This window comes from Vulpes vulpes, chromosome 7, assembly GCF_048418805.1.
Source record: "Vulpes vulpes isolate BD-2025 chromosome 7, VulVul3, whole genome shotgun sequence".
Classification (NCBI taxonomy): domain Eukaryota; kingdom Metazoa; phylum Chordata; class Mammalia; order Carnivora; family Canidae; genus Vulpes; species Vulpes vulpes.
The window spans coordinates 118,872,501-118,887,500 of NC_132786.1; the positions used below are offsets into that span (position 1 = coordinate 118,872,501).

The 15,000-nt window shown below is 34.5% G+C and overlaps 1 protein-coding gene across 50 annotated transcripts in view; it reads left to right on the plus strand.

Moving 5' to 3' along the window:
- FOXP2 (forkhead box P2) overlaps positions 1–15,000 on the plus strand; it is a 553,446-nt gene that overhangs the window by 492,046 nt on the left and 46,400 nt on the right. For all 50 annotated transcript variants that reach the window (XM_072764793.1, XM_072764790.1, XM_072764800.1 and 47 more), the window contains 3 exons: positions 1–122; positions 10,445–10,658; positions 12,446–12,550. The exon at positions 1–122 is cut by the window's left edge. In XM_072764793.1, the coding sequence (XP_072620894.1) occupies positions 1–122; positions 10,445–10,658; positions 12,446–12,550 (441 nt within the window). The remainder of the gene's footprint in view (positions 123–10,444; positions 10,659–12,445; positions 12,551–15,000) is intronic.

Genomic DNA, 15,000 nt, shown 5'->3' on the forward strand with positions numbered 1-15,000 from the left:
GCAGCAGCTCCTCCAGATGCAACAACTCCAGCAGCAGCAGCATCTGCTCAGCCTTCAGCGTCAGGGACTCATCTCCATCCCACCTGGCCAGGCGGCACTTCCTGTCCAATCGCTGCCTCAAGGTACATACAAAACGTGGTGCACACTTCATTCCTCATTTTGCACTTTCTACCATTTCATGGCCTGTCTGCCTTATGCCTTGAGAAATTTTGCTTTTATGACCTTCAGGTTTATTATTAAAACACAATCGTTAATGTGGTTGCATGGCCCATTTTCCCGAGACTCACAAATTTTGCTACGCGCTGCTTTTAGCTGTGTAGTAAAACCGCTTTCAAGTGTTTTGTTAGATATTAAATGTGTATATATTAGTCTTATGGAAGAAAGTGATTTATAAGGGCAACACGATTTAAGCACTATTGAATATACACTGTAGACCTATAGAGAATTCGATTAGTGGGAAAGCTAATAACACTTCACTTAAACAAAAGTGAGCTGATGGGAGTTTGGGTGGAGAACTGATTAAAAAAAAAAAAGAAGTTCCTAATCTTCACACAGAAACTCTCACATGTAAGAAAGGAGTCTTTATGTATTAATACAAAGCGTATTCCAAGTTATGCTTTCTAAGACCCCATCATATACCGTGGGACCATGTATTGATCTTATTTCTCTAAAATAATAATGCCTATGCATATATTGTAATTCATAGCTTCAAATAGCTGTCAGCTGTATTCTTATTTTTCTGATGAGAAAACTTTGGATGTACTCTGATAATACGATAATATGATACACTACAAATCATACAATTGTACATATTCATCATTTGGCTCTTAACTTTTGAGACATGGAAGTATTCTTAGTTTAAAAAACAACAGCGGTAAACAAAATGACTCCTTGTGTGGTAAATTCTTGGTACAGGTGAGAGTCAAATCAGTAAACGTCATAAAAGCACATTCTAATTTCATTTGGATTTTGTTGGAACAAATTTTAATCCAAATGGACTTTAATTATATTTGTTACAAAGGAGCTCACATGGTGGTAGTAGTATTTTTTTGTTATTTTTTCTGACTCAACAGGATATACTGAAGAAAGTCGAGGCTGCCTAGGTGGCTCAGTCGGTTAGCATCTGAGTCATGATTTCAGCTCAGGCCATGACCTCAGGATTGTGAGTTCGAGCCCCACATTGGGCTTAGTCCTGGATGTGGAATCTGCTTGAGATTCTCTCCCTTTGCCTCTCCACCCACTCGTGCTCTATCTCTTTCTCTCTCTCTTTCAAATAAATCTTTTTTTAAAAAAAAGACAATCAAGAATAATTCAATAGGAAAGAATAAATGTTTTTCCCAGAGTCTTTTCCTTCCCTCTACTTCAGATCTTCTAATTCACCTGACTGAATCACTCTTAGTAAATCAAGAAAGATAAAGTTTAAATAGTGAAAGAAAAACAAGGCAATAAAACCACTTTTCTGCACCATTCCAAAGAGAATGGGAATAAACCATAGTGTCACCATGCCCATGAATGTTCTACTCATAAACTGTTGTTCTCTGCAAAAATAAATGCAACTTGAGGACAAATGAAGAATAAACTTTTTTAAAAACTGTGTATAAATTAATTCAATGTAAACATGGATTTCTTTGGTAGAAACTACACTAAAACAGAAGCAATAAATGTATCTCATTGAGTTTTTTCAATTAAATTTATATAAATTCTACATTTAGGATCTAATCATATAAAAATCTCATCAATAGAGAGAAGCAGGATCTTATTTGAATAAAACCATTGAAACAAACACTTCAAGAAAGTTTAAAATAGATGTTCACAGAGGCAAAATATAATTTAAGTGCAATATATTTGTTAAAACTATTTTCTTCCAAAACAAGCATACAGATATCTTGCCAAACAAGGAAAATTTATTATGATATAACCATTTTCATAGTTTTCAAATGAAAATTTTCTCTTTTTCTGAACTTTTTAAAATAAAATTATCTTTTTTTTCCTTTTTCTTATGTTTGTACTGTCCATAAAATATATGAGAGATTAAATACACAAGATAGAGAACATCAAGGAAAAGGAAATAAATCTGAAAACACATCGGGGTTTGAGCAGAATATTTATATTTTAAAGAAAAAACATGAAAGTCATCATTGTGTTTTTACTGTTTAGAGGAGGAAGTGTGAGAAGTACCACTATAGAGAATCACCAGCCAAATATAGGCAGAATGTGTCAGATAAGCCAGCTGTAGTAAAGGAACATAATTTCATAGGGTGGTGCTGGAATCCTAAAATTGGAATGGAAGAAAGTAAAGAAGTAATTGTTAGATAATGTAAGCCTGGAATTATTTTTGCCTTAGCCCCTGATTATCTCAGATGAAAATAATTTAAATATTTTAAACGTTTTTACCATCAGTTTCCCAGTTTACTTTGTACCAAGTTTTTGGTTGGTTGATTGATTAGCCATGAATAATAACCATATGAAAACCAAGTAGGATTTATACACAATGATGATCTCATTGGGCCTTTAAAAATATGCCATATTTGAAGTATTTATCCCCATGATTTAATACAGTCTCCTCAGGCTACTTTTTAAAGTTCCAGCTTCTTTCAACCTTATATAAAATAAGTGTATGAGAATGAGACAGAAGTAACAAAATTATAATAATTTTGATAAGAGTAGAAGATTTATAGACATTTTTCTCTGTGTTGCAAAATGACGTAATATATCATGCCACCCTTTAAAGTAAATTATTTTAAACATTAAGCATTTAAAGTCATCATGAATATTACTATAATACTGGGTTTTAATAGAAGAGAGGCAATGAAATTACCATCTCCAAATGCACATATGAGGTGACTGTAGGTATACAGAAGTCAAATACAAAAGGATGGATTTGTAAATCAATATCAAATAAAATACTGATTATGAGGCTATTTGCTCCATGGATAGTACAGTTTATGTGTCAGCTAGTAATTACTTCGTGACACATTTTCATGACCCAGTACCAATGTCTACAGGTAATAGGAAATTATTGTGCATGCACTTCAAACTTTGATATGATTTTGACATGAGATAGAAGTCAGCGTATTCCAATACGCACTATACTCACAGGCTTCCTATGACTACAGCGACTAAAATATACCTGGTAAAAACTTTATTTCCTTCTAACCATCTACATGTTTTTGAATGTATGAAAGTCGTTTAAAACGTAATGCTTTTGTGACCAATTTGAAAGACCAAACAAGGACTGCGAGGCTATCTAGCCAGCACAAGTTTGAACTTAGGCCTTCTAGAACTAGATGAGTTTGGAATGAGACAACTGTTGAGTAATAAATAAAATGAAATTGTTTTTAGGTAAAATATAACATCCTGAGGTAGGAATGTGCTCAAGTTTGTCTTCCGACGAATATGCGGCCAAGATCAGCTATTTGGCCTTGACTCATTCTCTGCTTATGGAAATCAAAATAGCCAAATGTCTACTTCAGTATCACTTCTGGCATCCCGATTTTTTGCCTAATCTGTGATCATGTATTTGCAGAGATTGCCATTATATATAATCAGGATAACAAACAATGCTTGCCATGTAGAATTACTGTTAGCATTTTAGTATTCCCTTTTAAATACTAGTCAATCTCCAATTTTCAACTTGGAAGGAAACTCTCCTTTGGGTTTTTAATTTTTTATTTTTTTAAAGATTTTATTCATTTGTGAGAGACACAGGGAGCAGAGACATAGGTAGAGAGAGAAGCAGGCTCCCTGTGGGGAGCCCGATGCGGGTCTCAGTCCCATGACACCAGGATCAAGAGCTGAGTCAAAGGCAGATGCTCAGTCACTGAGCCACCCAGGCATCCCTCCTTTGGGGTTTTATATATGAAAATTCCCATCAGTAAGGTAAAGTTTAAATGTATATTTATTATTGCAGGAATAAAATTTTGCGAAGTTAACCATAAATGCTGTTAATATTATGTATAAAAACTAACTTACGAGCCTCGGTGGCTCAGTTGGTTAAGCATTGGAATCTTGATTTTGGCTTAGGCCATGATCTAAGTGTCATGAGATCAAATCCTGTAATGGGTTCTGCCCTAGACATGGAACCTGCTTAAGGTTCTCTCTCTCCCTCTCCCTCTGCCCACCTCATGCTCCCTCTCTAAACAGAAAACAAAACACAAAAACTAACTTACAAAAAATTAAGTACATAGGGAAATATTAAGTGTGTTAAGTTAGTTTTTGAGAAAATGTAAATAAGATAGAAAGGTGGGGATTAAATTATATCCTAATTCTATTGTCACAGAATTGTTTGGTGTACCAGCAGCACACATACACGAAAAGGAATTTATCTCCATTTAGGCCGTAAGTCTTTATAAAGTTGTTTGTCACTTATCTTGAGGGAAGACTCCAAAGCAGAATGTCAGCTTGGCCACATTAAAGTTTCATGATGAGGAAAACTCAGAAAATTACAAATAAAATTTCAAATTTTATTAAAATAAAATAAATAGAATAAATAAAATATCAAATTTTAAAAATGCAGCCTATAAAAATTTTAATAGTAAAATGATAGTAGGAATTTTTATATGTATTTCAGATGTATTCTAGTATCCCAGAAGTTCCTTCTTTAGTGGAGATGTTTGCCTTTGGTCTCGATTTTAGTCAAATAGCTGTTGTATTCCTTCTAACTCAGCATTTGGGCAAAATATTTATTAGGTCCACCTCTCATTAAACATACATGTTTAATGACGGGTGCTTACCTATAGGTTAAAGTAGACCTCCAGTCAAATATAAATCAATAAAATGTTAGGTTTGGCAGATTTTAAATGAACACATAGATCTCTGAAGGGTAGCCTAGAAACCAGAATAATGGTTGCCTCTGGAGAAGAGAACAAGGAAGCGAGAGGTGGGGGTGGGTAGGGAAATTTAATTTTGCAATGTACACCCTTCTCTATGATTCAGTTATTTGGCCATGTGTAATATACTAGTGCTTTTTAATGTGAAATTTAATATGAAAAGTGAAAATTACATGATAATAGTTCAAGAATTCTGGTGATTAAATATCAAATTGTTTTCATAAAATATATGAATGATACAAATACTTCTACCAAAATTTGATTTTATTACTTTTAGTTATAAGTAACCCTAGTAAATAAGCAGAGTACAAATAAGATAATTTTTAAAAAATCACAGTAGACTTTACATCATAATGTATAAAAATTATTTAATATTAAAAATTAATTAGTTGACATAGAAAATGAAAGGACATTGAGAGAATCTTCAGTTTGGGGTGTGAAAAAGTTGTGAATGTAATTTTTACCAATAAGGAAAGCCACTGGAATTTTTAAAACCTGTATGCCCCAAGGATGTATAATCTAGATGTGAATTACCAAATTTTAATTAATTCTTAGCACATCACTTGTCACCCAGTAGTTACTCCACAAACTCTGGATCCAGGATTAAGGAATTAATATTTAATTGCTTTACCTGTGGTATTACATGCAATTTGATTAGGAATTCATCCTTTTATTCATTCAACTCCTAGGAAAACAAACCTTTTAATGCTTATTTGTAGTATGGGCAGTGAACAAAAGTAAGCCCAAGTCATCATCCCAAAGCCATCACCCATCCTCATTTCTTGATTTTTTTTTTAAAGTCATGGAATTTTAAAATTGCATAATCACACAACATCTTGGCACTAGTATTATATGCATGTATCCTTGAAATAAGCTACTAAGAAAATTGAATCATCCTTACTAAAGATTTTAAGTTGCCTATTATTCTATGATGGTCTAGTCCACTGATTCCCAGATTATGCTTGCCAGCATGTTCCAGTCAGTTGTATAACTTGGTATCCTTGGAGCTTTCATTCACTGGAGGTGCTCTTACAGGCACTGGGGGCAACACAGTGACCAAAACACAGAAACCCCTGACACCAAAAAACTTATTATAAATTAAGTAAAACATATAGTGATAAGTGCTAAGGAATAAAACCTTAAAAGTCAGTCTAGGAAAAAAAGGAAGAGACTGTAGGAAATGGGACAGGTTGAACTTGTAGATAGGGTGGCCAAGGACAGAGTCCTGGAAAAAGGTTATGTGAACAAATGACCTAAAGATGTGAGAAGCCCTGCCACGCATTAGCTCTAGAGCTACTCAACTTTTCTGTTCCTCAGTGTCCTCATCTCTAGAATGGGGATAATAATAGAGCCTGGGGTCATGGATTAGCACTGAAGCATGGAGAAGAGTGACTGGTATATCAGAAGCACCGGTAAGTTTCTAAAAAAAAAAAAAAAAAAAAAAAAAAAAAAAACAGATGAAGAGTGAGTTGGGGTCAGAGAGGCTGTATAAACAGAAACTTAGTCTAGAAGCAAGCTAATTTTAGAAAAAAAAAATCTGTGAAGTTTATAAATAGGCAGCCTGCAGTTCAAGGGAGGGGCTGGAGATCACTTGATGAATTCTAAGCCTACACCCAGTATTTAAAACTGAAATAAATTAGTGTAATTGTAAAAATGGTTTTGCACTTGTTTTTCTTTTTATCCTCAAACGGATTTGTAAAATGCTGAGTTAAACAATAGACTTAAGTTTTCTTTTTGTGGTTGGCTTTTGGGTTTTGTTCCTAGGCATCTTGGAACTGATGTACATGTTAACATTAGTCATGAGTCTCCCAAGATAGAGACCAAAGACCTCTTAGATCTCTTAGATTAGGAGTGTTTAGAAGAGCACTGTTGCATAGAACACAGTTTAGGCAATACTGAACATATAATATTATTGCCTGAAAAACAAGTTAATTCTTGTAAATCACCAAAACTTCAAAATTTGCAAACTTTCAGAATCCTACAAAATTGGTTGGCTCATTGTTTCATATGCATAGTTTTGTATCCATAGAAAAGAACTAAGCAAATTGTAGATGTGAAAACTTTGTTTCATGAGCAATGAAGTAGTTTGCTTTTAAAAATATTCCTCCCAAATGATCTACACGTTGGAATCATCTGTGGGGCTCCAGAAAGAGACTGATACCCATGTCCTACCTCCAGAAATTGTGATTTAATTGGTTTGGGCTATGGTCAGGGCAGCAGAAGTTTCCAAATGCCCCCAAGTGAGTCTAATAATGCAGACACTTTTGGGAACCACTTCTACTAACGGGAATCTCTTTTTGACATCATCTCTTCTCCGCCCCATATCTGTAATCTTTAAAAACCATTTTCTTTGTTGTTTAATTAAGGATCCTTATTTGGATAGCGAACCAGGTTATTTATTTATCAAATGTTTATGTGCTTAGTATTTGTTGCCATATCATTGTGATGTCATGGTGATACCACTAATTTGCAATACAAATGGGTGTTATAAGAGAAGTCTGCTTTTAAAAGGTAAGTAGATACTTAGGTTAACTGAATTGTTAATAAAATTCAAAAACTAAATTATTAATAACATCTTTAACTGGTATAGTGTCTAAAATGCATCTAAGAGTCTTTAGCCAAGATGTAAAGTTTTATTAGCTACTCAATCTGCTAGAATCAACTAGTGCCGTTTCTAATTCTTTAGACATTGGCCTTATAGGATGGCAGTGCTCACAGATAACATGCCACAAGTACATCAAGAGCCACAGTACTTCCATGTGAATACCCAAATACCTTCAAGAACTATGTGAATCTGTTATAATCAATTAAATCAGCTACTGTGTATTAAGCACATAACCAGGCAGTGCTCTTAGCACTGGGGATAGATGGGCAAAATAAGAAATCCCTGCTCTAACCAGCCTGAGTTTACAGTGTAGTAGAGGGAGACTGATGACAAGTAAAACAAACAAATAAATAATATGGTTTCAGAGACTGATTAATGATTTAAGGATAAATAAAGTAGGGCGAGGTGATAGAGAATGTTAGAAGGCAAGGTGGGGAAGGGGTGATAATGTGGTCAAAGAGCTCTCAGAGAAGGTGACCCTTAAGTCGTCTGAGGGAAGAGAGGGAGGAAACCGTGAGAAGATCTGTGACAAAGTCGCCAATGCTGTGGGAACAGCCAGAGCAAAAGCTGGCAAGGGAGCAAATATTTCATGCATCTAAGATGCAGAAGAAAACTAGTATAAGAGAGAGAAATGTAGAGAGCGAGCATTAGATGACATCAGAGAGGCAGACGAGACCCAGATAATAAATGCTGGTACTTCACAGGCCACAGTAGGGTTTTTTGTTGTTGTTTGTTCCTTTTTCTTGTAGTTTTTTTTTTCCCCCCGAAATGTTCTGGAAAGCATTGGATACTTTGTCTGGAAAGCCCCATGGCCTAATTTAGATTTAAAGGGATAAATTTGGGCTGATATAGGAAGAGTGGTAAATTATAGCAAGGCAAGGAGAAAGCAGGAAGACAGGAAAGGAGAAAAGGAGAGCCATCGTCCAGGCAAGAGCTGATGGTGGGGCAGAGAGGCAGTCAGATGGCGAGGGCTCCCATGCAGAAGAAGAACAGATGCTGTCACAGAAAAGGATTTGCTAATGGAGCTTTGCTGTTAGGATACGTAACTCATACAGACAGGTAATCAGGAAGTTACAGTGAGAAAAGTTTCGGAATCCTGAGTTAAAGATAGAGTTAAAGCAATAATTAATTATCTTTATATAGAAATTATTTCCTATGTAATGGAGAAAATACCTTACTTTTATTAAGCCATTCTCTTCTCTCCAGAAAAAAAAAAAAAAAAGTAGTTTTTAATGACTGGAAACCTGAGTTAGCCTGCCTTTTCTTCAGTCTTAGGCTGCTTGAAAATCTTCAGGAGCCAGAATCACCAAAATGATAGCTTTCAGTAAAACTATCTGTAAGAAATTGTGATAGGCATAGCAATTTAAGGTTACCACTGTGATGAATAATTTGACCAGAAGTTATGTTTGGAGCAGTGAGAATTCTTCTGTCACTTTGGGCTACTTACCTCTCTGTCTGGATTGATGATTTTTCTACTTTCAGGGGTAGGGGTGAGAGGGCTCACTCTCCTCGTCATCACATCCTGTTCTCCCCTAGTCTCCCCTGCCTGTTCCATCCTGTCGGCTCCCACACATCTCTTGATTGATCTGTATCACTTATAGCATCTGATGGAGACATGTGCTGGATTTTGGAGGTGGGGGTAGTTTGATTAGCACTTCCATCCTTACGTTAGATGTTGCAGATGAACGTGGTAATAAAGAGCCTAGATTTTGGAGCCACAGCACATTAGGTTTGAATTCTGTCCAAGTAGCTATGAACGTAGCGATTTGGTAACATCTTTCATCTTTCTAAACCTCCATGCCATGCCCTCATCTGTAAAATGTAATGATTCCTAACATCAGGTGACATTAATTGAGATTATGAATGTAAAGCATCAGACTCTAGCAGATGCTGAGTAAGTGATAGCAATCACAATTACAAACTGCATTTGCCCTTGTATATCTTTATTCAGTACTTTTCATATTTTTAATATGATATCTTAAGAGCAAAAGCATTCAAACCAAACTGCCTGGATTTAAATCAAAGCTCTAGCACAGAGAAGTTTTATGACCTTGGATACATATTTGAGCCTCTCTCTCTCTCTCTCACTTTGTTTCCTTATCCATGAACTGGTTAAAATATAGTTATCAACTCCTTTGGATTTAGTGAGGATTAAGAAGTATAGGGTGTAGAAAGAATACATGAAGGCATAGCACTTGGCACATATAAGTACAATTTTATAAGTCAGCTACTGTAAACAATAACCTCTTAATTCCTTATTTCAAAATTACAGCTAAAAGCTAAAGCATTGTGCCTTGATTTTGTTTTCTTCCTTCTTAAATCTGGTAAATTTGCACGATCTGAACCAGGGTGTTGTTTAAAATGCGTGGTTCATTCATTCTATCAGTCATAAAATGAGGTTTCCATATTATCTGCTTAATTGATCCATGTAGGTAATCATATTGGCTTATTTAGCACCTCCAAGCAAAACTCAATTATTTTGTTTGCCTGTCTGAGAAAGAGCAAACTAACTTTGTCAAAGTTAATTGTCAAATATATTTTCCTTCTGAGTTGAATGTTTACTGGTTTTCCCTGACATTTTTTTCCTGACATTTTTGTTTATCCTCCTTACTCCTTTTCTTCTTTTCATTTCTTTTGATATGTCTCATTTCCAAATCTATTTCTTTTTCAGTTCCTCACTGATAAAAACTTAATACCAGCAATAAGAAAAAGCTGCTGCTAAAAGTTGAATAGTTTAACTTCCAAGTAGAACTTGCTGGGTTTTTCCATTAATCCTTGATATCATTTCCAATATGATCACACCCTACTATTCCTAAATTGGTAGTCGTTAGCAAATAACTGATTATTCACGAGAAAGGCAATGGTGCTGATGGTGTAAAGTGATTTATTGTTGTATATTAATTATGCTGGTAGCATCACTTTTGTTGTTGGCATTAATCCAGTAATAACACTAAGCTCATTATATGAACTTTACCTCGTTATATTAGTGGGGCTTTCTTTCATTTTATAGCTGGCTTAAGTCCTGCTGAGATTCAGCAGTTATGGAAAGAAGTGACTGGAGTTCACAGTATGGAAGACAATGGCATTAAACATGGAGGGCTAGACCTCACTACTAACAATTCCTCCTCGACTACCTCCTCCACCACTTCCAAAGCATCACCACCAATAACCCATCATTCCATAGTGAATGGACAGTCTTCAGTCCTAAGTGCAAGGCGAGACAGGTAAAGCTCATGAGATTTATTCTATATTTATATGTCACCAACTTTTACTTCCACCATTCATAAAACTAGGATAATGATTTGTACTTAACAGGGTCAGAATGTATAGAACAAATTAAATAGAAACCTTTTGATTATTTATCTTAAATATTATTTTCATTTCAGAAGGCAGTTCAAATACCAGAATTGTGATGAATTTGGTGGGGAATGTGCCTGAAGAAAGTTATTTTTTAATATGTGCATGTGGAATTACTGTGTCAACATATTTTTATGGCTAATATGTTGTGATGAACCAGATTGCTGAAATGAGAACATTTTACCATTTCTTAAACTTACGAACCCTCTTTGAATGATTAAAGATGCATCCATATCCCCCTTAGTATATGCTTAAAAACATGTGCTTGATATATGTTTAAGAACACGTCCATAGATCCAAGAATCAATATGCGTAAAGACATAAACACAGGTGTTGTAAACCAGAAGATAGAATATCTGGCTTGCCTTTTTATTGGTGTAGCATGATGGAATTTATAAAAATATAAAATAAACTTACGGCAGTGATTGAATAGTATAAACTGAATAAATTTTGCTCAAAATTCACAAAGAAAAATTATTCGATTTCAGTTACCCACATTGAGTACATTATGTTAGATAATTTTCAACTTCCTGTTTTATTTTAGTTGTGTAAAAACTACCCTAGTAAAAGGAGCACCCGGGTACTTTTTGTCCATTTACTTCCATTTATTCAAGCATAAAGCCATCTAATCAGGTTCCCTTAATCTACATAAAATACATAAGCTAAAACATTGCTTCACATGAAAAATATCTTTTTAAGAGATGAAACATCTCTTAAGATGCAAGATTTCTTAACAGAGTGACTTAGGCTCCTGTGGTATACAGCACTGAACATGACAAATTTGAATATAGTAGACTGGAAGTATTCTGTGATGTAATATGAGTATCCGCCTGACAGCAACAAATTCTTTCTCGTAAACATTTTTTTATAGAACCATATATTTAATTACAGTACAGTTTAAAATAGGATGCTCTAATTTGGTGGTGTTTCTGGTCTTCATTTGAGTGTCATGAAAATTTTTTCTTGTTAGTTTTCATTATTATAAAATGGTATGCTTCTGAATGCTTTCATGCTGTTGTTTTAATTGAGATTAATTTGATGATTATATATTGCAGAAGTTGGTTGATTTTTCTAGGATCTCTCTGTCTGACATAAAACTCACTTATCAAAAGTCTTTGATGATTATAGAAGGATATAGCTAATGAATACTGTTCCAATATAGAATTTTTTAAAATCAGCTGTAACTAGTGGAAATATATATGGTTCACACATAAATATTAAACAATTTAAATGGTCCTAACGGTCCACATCTTCTTGAAAAAGAGCATTTCAAAAATCTTATGGTGGCTGTCCTATTACCTTCTTAAAAACACAGGTTTATTTCACTTGACCACATATGAATATATATTTTTTATTTAGAGGTAAATGTTACATTAAGGTCATATGGCAAGATTAGCATATGATATTATACAGTCCTCTTAGTTTTTCATCCTTTATTAACAGTCATCTTTGGCTCTATTTCTCCTCTAATTGGAACATCATCTAGCCTTGGCAGTTGAACTATTCAATAGAACGATTAAATTTTTCTGACTGCTCTGAGCTGAATTGACCTGTTTTGACCTGTTTGTCACTGATCGTAACCTGACAGGCGCTAGCAGCCTGCAACGATTATGGCTTTTTGAGATGAATCTGACGCCGTGTTCTTTTGCTACAGCTCGTCACACGAGGAGACTGGGGCTTCTCACACTCTGTACGGCCATGGAGTTTGCAAATGGCCAGGCTGTGAAAGCATTTGTGAAGATTTTGGACAGTTTTTAAAGTAGGTTTCTTACCTTTTTTTTAGGGAAGGGGGTGGATTATGTGGGAGTTTTAGGCATATTTTGTAAATTAATACACAAAGCTCAAAGGAAGAAGGTCCATCATGAGGCACACTCCGTGTTTTCTGTGTGTCCCAACAAGTGCATGACTGAAGACAGGCCAAGGAGGTGACTTCATCTTTACCTCTTCACCAAAATATTTTAGAAATCATTCATTAGAGGTTTTTGAATGAATGAAAAATAGTAGCCTACAGTAGTAGTGTCATTAATCATTGGGAGACGTGTGCAGGATTCACTTAAATTTCAAGTTTTTAATAAAAAAATTAAGTGAAATTACGTGAAGAGTCATAGACTACATATAATTTTAAACAGACATATTTTACAGGTTTATTTTTTGATCATGAGCTTGATATTCCTTCCTTTAAATAATGATGCTTGACATATATATATTTAACAACAAGAAGGAAGAAATGAAAGTTGAAAGTAGCTAAATTTTTAAGAAATAATTCTATTTCATCTACATTGTTTCTTGTTGCCCTCAGAATCACAGAGCAACCTTGCATGGCTGTGTATTTGTGTGATACATTACGTGGCTTCTCTAGCTTAAAAATCAAAATTTTGTGGATCCTTAATTTCTTCATACCGTGATATATATATATATATATATATATATATTTTAATTTTAAGAGGTTCCTTTTCAAATGAGAATATGCATCTTTTTTGAAACATTTTCCACGCACAATTCTGCTATACAAGAGATCTAAACAGAAAGCTACAGATAGGTTTATGGAGATGAGTAACTTCACAGGCTGAGACTCTTATGTTGTCATGGAGCAGCTAACAGGGTGAATGAACTGTTTCATGCTTCATCAACAATTAAGTTAATTAGCTCATTTGAAATTGCACTGCTTTGTTGCCAGGATGTTGGCAGAAACATCAAAAAGATGTGTTTACAAATGGTAGACTACAGGGTATAGAGTAAAAGCACCTTAACAACAAGGCACAAGTACTTGGCATCCTCATAACTTTATAACGGAATTACAGTAAGATTTCCACAAGGATTTTTTTTAACTTTTTCTCATTTCTGACCAATTAAAAGAAAATTTGCTTACTATATTGCTTTGGCTTTTGTAAATGGCCTTAAATAAAAATTTGCACTGGCTGCTATACCAGAACAGCAGTGAGCTACCATTTTGTTGGGTATGAAACTGATTCAACTGTTCTAGGCAAAGAGAGCATTTCAAATGATAAGTAACTTTGCTGAAGTGTTCCTCTCTAAGGAAATAACATTTGTTAAAGACAAAAATATAGGGACATGGATTTTTAACAGCTAATTTCATATTTCTTCCTTTGAATATATTCATCCTTATCAATATGTTATATCATTCTTTACCATTAAGATTATTAAGAGGACTATTGCTACCATATCTTAAATACGGTCATTGAAGCCCTAGAACTAGCCCAATCACCATCTCATCGCTCCAAGTTGTTCTCCCTGACAAAATTAAGAATACGTTTTAAAGAAAATGTACATATTTTCCCTTGAGTGTCCTTTCCTTTGTAGCACATGGAAAGGGACACTTTTATTCATCTCAAATGTTTATATAAATTTTTATTCCTAACAAGCAGACGAATATGAACCTTCATTTTACCCTCCATGGTTCCTTTTGACATTCATGCTAATATTTTTTAAAACTAAAGGAAATTATAGGGGGGCCAGGGATGGATGAAAGAAAGAAAGAAAGAAAGAAAGAAAGAAAGAAAGAAAGAAAGGAGAAAGAAAGAAAGAGAAGAGAAATTACAATTAAAAAAGCATTTCCTTTCAATTACATACCAACTTTGATTCCAAAGGCTATTTTTCCAACCCATTAACTTTATAGAGATGACAGGACAAGTGACAGTAGATTGTAAGGTCTTTCTTTTAGTCCATTTTTGTTATGATATGCTTTAGATTCTCTTACTCAGAGATCTGTGATAAATTCTGTTGATAGAGGTAATAGGTAATGCCAGTGTACAGTACTGCAAAAAAAAGGTTTTAGATACATTTCCATACTGGCATTGTCTTTTTCTTAAAGTGGGAAATTAAGAAAGAAATAATATATTTTATTAGGTTAATCAAGTTCAGTTATTCAGAAAAAAGTTTAGTGTCTGTGCGGAAAGTGAAATGAAGAAGACATCACCACCACTAATGTGAATTTTCTTGGAAAGAAGATTTTGCTTTTCCTTTGTAATAATGGGGAGAATTGAGTCTTAGGGGAAAGGAATGTTGCCAGACGAGTCAAAAAGCTGTAAGAGGGTTTTTAGCTCCCAGTTTTCTTATTTACTCTCCTCCAGAAACGTTATATCAAGTGCATATCGTTGTGGCATTTTTATTTCTGAAATGCGCTAGAAATAAATGTATAGCTTGAGCTTGACTTCGGTATCAGACAATGTATCCATCGGTTTGAAATAA